The following is a 7,678-nucleotide window of genomic DNA, read 5'->3' as shown; positions in this document are numbered from 1 at the left end:
ACTCACCCTTCTTGCGTTCTTGCTAGTCCTTCTCCACTGCTGGGAATGAGGTGTCCACACTTCCTGCCTTCACATTCCCGCCTCTCCCTCACGTGTCAAGCCACTGCTCCCTCATTTCTTCCCATCACCATTTCAGTGACACAGTTCCCACCAAGGTCACCAAAGACGTCTCAATCACCAGATTCAGTGCATACATCTCCTTTCTTAGTTCACTTGAACTTCTATCTGGACAGGTCCCTCCTTTTGGAAGTTCTTTAATTTTCTAGGCTCCTCCAGCTCTACTCTCCTCTTCTTTGCCTGCCTTACCCTTAAAGGTTAGTGTTCCTCGGCTCTGTCCTTGGTCACTGCTTTTCTTACTCGATAGTTTCCTGGAAACCTCCAGCAGGGTTTCAAGCACCACCTGTATATGGATGTCACTCAAATCTCTATATTCTGCCTTGACTTCTTTCTCTAAGCTGTATATTCAGCTGTTCACTAACCATCTCTTTCTGAATGCCCCATGGAAATTTCAACACACAAAACCACTCATTATCTCATCCCCAAATTGCCCTTTCTTCATGGATTTCCTCAACCGAGTGCCAAAACTAATCATCCTGTTGCTTAAGCCAGAAACCAGGGAATGGTTTTTGATTTGTTCTTCCTACCCAGTTACCACCCAGTGAGTCAGCAAGCCCTGTCTCAGCCTTTCTGTCTCCTGGTGAGAGCCCCCAACTGAGCCTCTGCCTCCAGACTCTTACCCTCAAATCCACCTCCACACTGGCCACCAGAGTAATTCGTCTGGACCCAAACCATGATCATGTCCTTCCTCTGCTGAAAGTCTTGCTGTGGCTTCCAGCTGACAACCTGTCTGTTCTCATTTCTTCCCTCTCCCCTATGCCCACGCCATGCCCACAGGGAGGCCAGACCATAGGGGGCAAGCAGCCAACAACTAGGGCTTTGGCAGCTAATCAGAGGGATTTCAGTTTAACATATGAATATGGGAACCATTCACAGGTTCATGAGTGGGGCATGATGACAGATACACATGGCAGGTCATAGAAGTGGGAGACACATTAGCAGACTGCTAGGAATTGAATGTTTGTGTCCTCCCAAAATTCAGATGCTAAATCCTAATGTCCCATGTATTTGGACGTGAGGCCTTTGGGAGGGGATCAGGTCATGAGGGTGGAGCCCTCATAAATGAGATTGATGCCCTTATAAAAGAGACCCCAGAGAGCTGCCATGCCCCCCTCCTCCTCCTGCCTGTGGAAGAACACAGAGTAAAGACTGTCCTCTAGGAACCAGGAAGTGGGGCCTCACCGGACAACAGGATCGCCAGCACCTTGTTCTTGGACCGCCAGCCTCCAGAGCTGTGAGAAATAAACTTTCCCCTGTTTATAAGTCACCCCTTCTGTGATACTTTGTTATAGCCGCCTGAAGGGACTAACACTGGCTATTAAAATGGAGACAAAAGACCTAGTCTTCTCCGGTGAGAAAAGAGGACAGGTGGGCCTGAAGGACCCATGAGGAAGGGAGCGATATCTATAACAGAGAATCCCCAGATACAAGTAGTAAGGAAACGCATTAGTAGGTCATGTCAAGCACTAGTAACAACATAAACAAGCCTCAGGAAGTCTAGAGACTTTAAAGCCCCATTATTGGAAGCCCAGCACGAAGAACAGGAGCAGGGGTTGGTATTCCCCCCTCCACACACACACACATTCTACAAAGCAAGTGAGGGAGGCAGATGCTGATAGAAACAAGTAGCTTCTATAAAACGGGAGAGCAGGAAAGCTCAGACGAGGGGAAAGACTCGAACAGGAACTGTCCTTGTGACAAACGAAGGCCACAGAAAGTAGGTTACACCCGGGCTGCTCCGGTGACTTCTTACAGGTGGGCTTCGGGATGATGAAAGAAGCAGCATTCACCATTAGGCAGATTCAAAACACGTTGTCCGAAATGTTGCCAGGATTGGAAACAAGTGACCGGCCAGAGTTAGTCCCTTTTCCAAAACTACAGGCCTGTAAGACCCACGCATGGAGAAGCACGACCGCGCTTGGACTCTGGAGCCCCTCTGGTCCGCGTTCGAATCCCGCCTGTGCCGCCAAGCAAATGAGAGCCATCTCCCGTGACTCCGGCTGAAGAGCTTGCCCTAGGTGGGTCGCACTGCATTGTCAAGGGCAGACCTGGGGCGAGGACCCACAAGGTCGCTGACTCCAGAGCGGGGCTCTTTGCAGGCAGCCTGATGCTCAGGGCAGCGGGTCCCCTCGCGCAAATGTCCCCAAGGCCTGCAGCGCCTTTGTGCCCCACTCACCGGAGAGCACTCGCAACAGTGGCCCGCGGGGGGCAGGCGTGGGACTGGGGGGCGCCCGGGGGGAAGCGCCCCCCTAGAGTGGCGCGGGCCGGCGGGGAGGGGGGCGGCCAGGTGGTGATTGGCTGGGCTGCGGTAGGCAGCTCCGGGCCCAGAACAAAAGAGAGCGGGCGGCGGGCGTCCTCCGGAGTAGGCGCTCCCGCCCGCCCCGCGCGGGCTTCGGTGCTGGGGGAGGACGCGCCCACCGCCCGCCCGCCCGCCGAGCAGCCGGGCTGGCGCGCTCGGTTTCTGGGCGAAAGCCGGCCGTGTACCTAGGAATTAACCGGCCAGCGCGGGAGGGGAGGGGAGCGGGAAGCGGGGTGGGGGGGGGGGGATGCTGAGCGCGCGCGAGAACAATAATAAGATCGTGTTTGCGGTCGCTGCCCGAGGAGGAATTCGGAGGAGGCGCGAGGCCCGGCGCTCGCGCCGCGCCCGGGAGCCCGGGAGGGAGGCCGGCGGCGGCGGCGGTGGCGGCAGCGGCGGCGGCGGTGGCGGCATGAGGCAGGCGACGCGGCGCCTGTGAGCAGCGCGCGGCGGCGGCGGGGACTCGGCGCGGGCGAGAGCCGAGCGGCCGGGGGCTCCCCTCCCCCGCTGCCGGGCCGTGATTTGCCGGGCCTGCTGCGCCCCCCGCCCACCCCTCGCCTCAGCCGCCGCCTCGCCGCTTCCCCTCGTCGGAGCGGCCGCTCGCCAGCCCGCTCGAGGCCCGCGGGGAGCGCGGCGCAGTCCGTCGGCCCACGGGGGGGCGGCCTCCCGGCATCTTCGCGGCGACCAAGGACGACCGGGGGAGGAAGCGGCCGGGATGGCGCGTCCGCGGCCCCGCGAGTACAAGGCGGGCGACCTGGTCTTCGCCAAGATGAAGGGCTACCCGCACTGGCCGGCCCGGGTGAGTACGGCGGCCGCGGGCGGGCCCGCCCGCCCACCATTTTCCCCTTCATGATGGCGCGCCCGCCCCCTTTCCCCATCCGCCTCAGCCCGGAGCCCGGCGCCCCGAGCCGGCCGCGGCCGGGGCTGGAGGCGCGGGCGGCGCTGCGCACGGAGGACGTGCCCGGGCCGGAGGCGAGGGTTCCGGGCCGCGCCCGCTCCCCGCGAGGGCGGCCATCCTTCCGCCCCCTCTCGAAGGCGGCTCCGGCCCGGGCAGGCCCGCCGCCCGGAACCCGGGAAGCCGCGCCGCCGGGCAGCGGGCCTGGGCTGGAGGCATCGCTGCGGGCAGGGTCGCGGGTGGGAAGCCGGGTCCCGGGCGAACGTCGGGGCACGTAGGGGAGCGTAATGCAAATGGCTGTCGGCGAGCCGGCGGGGGCCGCGGCGGAGAATCCTGGAAAGGGCTAGTGGTCATCCAGAGGCCAGGAGGAGCCTCTTGGCAGCCGTTCATCCATCCCTCGGCGCCTGCTTCGCCATCCAGACTTGTTGAGTTTTCCCTGAGCGCGGTTCCGGGAGCTCCGCCGGCCCCATCATTGTCCTGGGGTACGTGCATCCCCGCTGCCCGTCGCCCCTGCAAACCCACCCGGAGTAGCCGGGAGCTCGCAGCATGGCACCGGCTGGTGGGTCCGGGAAGCTCCTCGTGCCTTTTCACCTCCATATTTGTTTTAGGTCGGATCCCAGACCTTCTCCTTGGCCTCCCGCGACAGTCCACGATAGCTCTCTCTTCCTATTTAGCAGGGTTGTCGCTGGGCTCTTTCTCTAGAAAGCATCTGCGTGTAATACACACCATTAAAAAAATTTTTTTTGTAATCGGGCCCTTTGAGCGAGGAGGAGATCAACACTGCCGTGTGTGCTTTGTGTTTTAAAAATAAATCCCTTTTACTTTTGATTTTTATCCTAGTTGGCAGTTAGTTGTTTGAAATGAGAAATACAGTGAAAAGGAGGGTCAGGGCATCTTGGAGGCTCTGTTAGTATCCTTGGGAACAGAGATAGACGTGGGAAATACTGGCATAAATAAGAGTGTGAGCTCTAAAATGTTGTATTACAGTCAAGTGAAGGTAGCTAGACCAAGAGGGGGAAAAAAAACCCACCCATTCACAAAAGGAAGTGACATCACGGGTGGCCAGGCTGAAATTAGTGAAGTTGAAGTAATGGATGGACATAATCACTTTTTTTGTATTTAGTTTGGCGCGATTGTAAAATAAAAAGAACAGTTGGCCTGGGAATTGGGGGGCCTGGTATTTGGTTTGGGCTCTGTTAGGAGCCCAACTGTCTGAACATCCATTTCTGCAACTATAAAATGATCATCTCTAGGATTCCTTCTAATACTAACAACCTCAGATTTCAAGTGGGGTTCAGGTTCCATTAGGCTGTGAAAATAACTTTGGAGAGTCAAAAACAAAAAAACAAACCAAAAAAAATCCCAAAACTTAAAATTTCATTAACAAGTTGCTTACTTAGGTTGGCCACCTGTAGTAATTTTGAAACAAAAAAGTGCTGCAGAAGTAGTCCTAGTTGTATATCTAATTGCACATGAAATTCCTAGAAGTTGTAATTCCAAACCAAGGCAAAATGGAAAATAAAATAAGGAAACAAAATCAGGTTGTTAGATAAAATAAATACAGGAAAAAAAAATCTATGTGTCTTCCCCATTTAACATAAACTCCTCAAGGAAAGGACATGTCTCTCTTTTTTTAATTAAGAAGGTATTATTTTATAGTGGCATGTTATAATTTCGGAGGAAAGGTAAGGGTTAGAAAAAGATGAGTCCCTACTCAGTTAGTTACTGTGCTGTGTGCTTCATGTATGCTCTCCTGTTATTTCCACTCCAGTTCTCTGAGGCATTATCCCCATTTTACACCTTGCTATAGCTTTGTAGATGATGTTACAAAATCCTCACTGGAAAAAAAATCCTACTTACTCAGTTTTCAAATACTGTCACTCAATATGAAGACGGGTCTTGTGGGGATTAGATTCTGTATGGCCCCAAGGGATCAGACCTAGGAGGAAAAACATGGGGGAGACAGATTTTGGTTCAGACTGTAGGAAGGACTTTTCTGTCAAGGAAGGTCCATATTTGAATGGAGAAGCAACTTCCCTGCTGTAGGAAAGATTTTGGGCCCTAGGCAGCCTCTTGTGAGGCACGTTAGCCAAGAGGATTCACTCATCTAATAAATTTGGTCAGGTTGGATTCCGCTTTTGGCTGCGCTTCAGACTCTGTGACCTTAGGCATATTCTGTAATCTTTCGAAGTTTTAATTTACTAGCCTGTGAGATAGGCATAATTCTCACCTCACAGATTTAATGTGTGTAAAAGCACCAAGCAGCGGTGTTTGGGTGTTCCTACCTTTTTTCCTTTTTGGATTTCTAACTTTTCCCCTGTATAACTACACTGTTTTTAATTTTCAGCTTTTGAGTTAGATAGGTTATTTTTTCCAACATATTGTCATGAATCATTTCAAATGTATAGAAGAGTTAAAATAATTGTACAGTGAGCACCCTTACATCTACCACTAAATTCTACAAGTAACATTTACCGGACTTGCTTTATCCTGTTACTCATGTATCCATCCCTCTATCCCTACAGCAGTCCATCTTATTGTAATGCATTGTAAAGTAAGTTGCAGTCATCAGTATAATTTACTCCTAGACACTTCCGCATGCATGATCATTAACTAGAGGTCAATATTTCTTATAGATCCTTTTTCTTTTCTTTTCTTTCTTTTTTTTTTTTTTTTGCCTTTTGAGGTAAAATTTATATAAACTGAAACACACTTAAATGTTCCATTCTGTGAGTTTGACAAATGTATACACTGGTATAATCCAAACCCCTTGCAAGATATAGGGTCGTATCAGTACCCATGAAAGTTTCCTCACGGCTCTTCCGGTTAATTCCTGTCCTCTTTCCTGTTCAGATGTATTATATTAACATTCAGTAGCCAACTAGCTGTTTCTAATGGAGTATATTTTATATTGTATATGACTTAAAAATACAAGTTCATTTGTATGTAAGGATTAACTAGCTTGATACTAAAAATACTTACGCTAAAACAAGAGTCTCTGAACCCTTTTGATTGTGTACCCTGTTGGTAAAAAAAAATTTGAGCATGCATCCCTAATATGTCTAAGTTTACTTCAAATTATATATACATGTACTTTGTACTATTACATACATTATAAAATAAACAACTAAAGAAACTAAAACGGATGACAGATGATATAGTTTATATTTTAAAATTCTTATTAGCTAAATATTAATAGTAATAGATTAAGTCTATATTTTTAAAGATATTAAATTTTGGAATATTTTTTGCCTGTTTCTTGTGAGATCTGACTAGGTGGTCACAGTTTTTCTGAAGAGATTTTCTGTAATAGAACTGTCAGCTGGACCATTTCCTTGTTTGCTTGTGCTTACATTATTGGTATTATCTTTGCAGGACTCCTTTTAGCCACTTGTTCATTTGGCAAGAGTTCATTTAGAAGTGAATATTCCATAATTTTGCTCAACCAGGCACTCTGAAATGGCAGTAAATCACAGTGTGCCCAAAGTGAATAAATATAACCATATGAATAAGGACACCAGGGTCAATTTATATAGTAAATATTAGTAAAATTAACTAATTTTTAGATAAAAAAAAGTAAGAAACTAAAATAGAAATTGTACTGTTTTCTTCTCACACCCTCCCCCCAAATCGTCGTGTATATCCCCTGAGGTGTGAGCACTCTGTCTGTTACCCCTACTCTGAAAGGTGGAAATAAAAAAGCAAAACAAAACAAAAAAGTTTCAAAACTCTTGTGTTTCAACCAAAGAACTCTTTTTAAATTTAAAAACTTAATATGAGATCTCTCCAGCATTGCTGATCGGTGACTAAATTGATAGGATCACTTTGGAAAACTGGCCCAATCTACTGTAGTTAAACACACGCCTACCTTGTAATTTAGCAGTCTGTTCTAGGCATATACCCGAGAGAAATGAGTGTTTATGTCCACCAGAAGACTTGTACAAGAATGCTCCTGCATGACAGCTTTATTCAAAACAGCAGAAGATTGAAAACAACCCAGATGTCCATCAACAGGAGAATGGCTAAACCAAATTGTAGCATATTCACGCGGTGGAGTCCTGCTTAGCAGTAAAAAGGAGCAAACTACTGATGCCCACAAAAATAGGGATGTATTTCAAAATTTGGGTTTGAGTGAAAAAAGCCAACACAAGAGTACATTCTGTATGACCATCAAAAACAGGCAAAATTGCTAAGTGGTGATCAGTTCATGGTGGGGGGAGGGGGTGTTACAGACTGGGAGGAAGCCCTGTAAATGTTCGTTGTTGTGATCTGGGTGTGTACTTACGTAAAACCCGATCAGACTGCACATTTAAGAAGTGCACAGCATGCTGTGTATAAGTTTTACCTCAGTTTAGAAAATGCATACTTTG

At 49.2% G+C, this 7,678-nt stretch overlaps 1 protein-coding gene across 2 annotated transcripts in view; it reads left to right on the top strand.

Annotated features, from left to right (window-relative positions):
- Nucleotides 1–2,838: 2,838 nt before the first annotated feature.
- The window catches only part of HDGFL3 (HDGF like 3), a 78,279-nt gene continuing 73,439 nt past the window's right edge, over nt 2,839–7,678 (top strand). Inside the window, exon 1 of one of the 2 annotated variants that reach the window (XM_048220480.2) lies at nt 2,839–3,212. In XM_048220480.2, coding sequence (XP_048076437.1) covers nt 3,129–3,212 — 84 coding nt within the window. In that variant the 5' untranslated portion in view covers nt 2,839–3,128. The remainder of the gene's footprint in view (nt 3,213–7,678) is intronic. The other variant, XM_026510565.4, reaches the window with a different exon arrangement.

Source organism: Ursus arctos, unplaced genomic scaffold (assembly GCF_023065955.2).
Source record: "Ursus arctos isolate Adak ecotype North America unplaced genomic scaffold, UrsArc2.0 scaffold_28, whole genome shotgun sequence".
Taxonomy (NCBI): domain Eukaryota; kingdom Metazoa; phylum Chordata; class Mammalia; order Carnivora; family Ursidae; genus Ursus; species Ursus arctos.
This window is presented reverse-complemented; position numbering and strand designations above follow the sequence as displayed.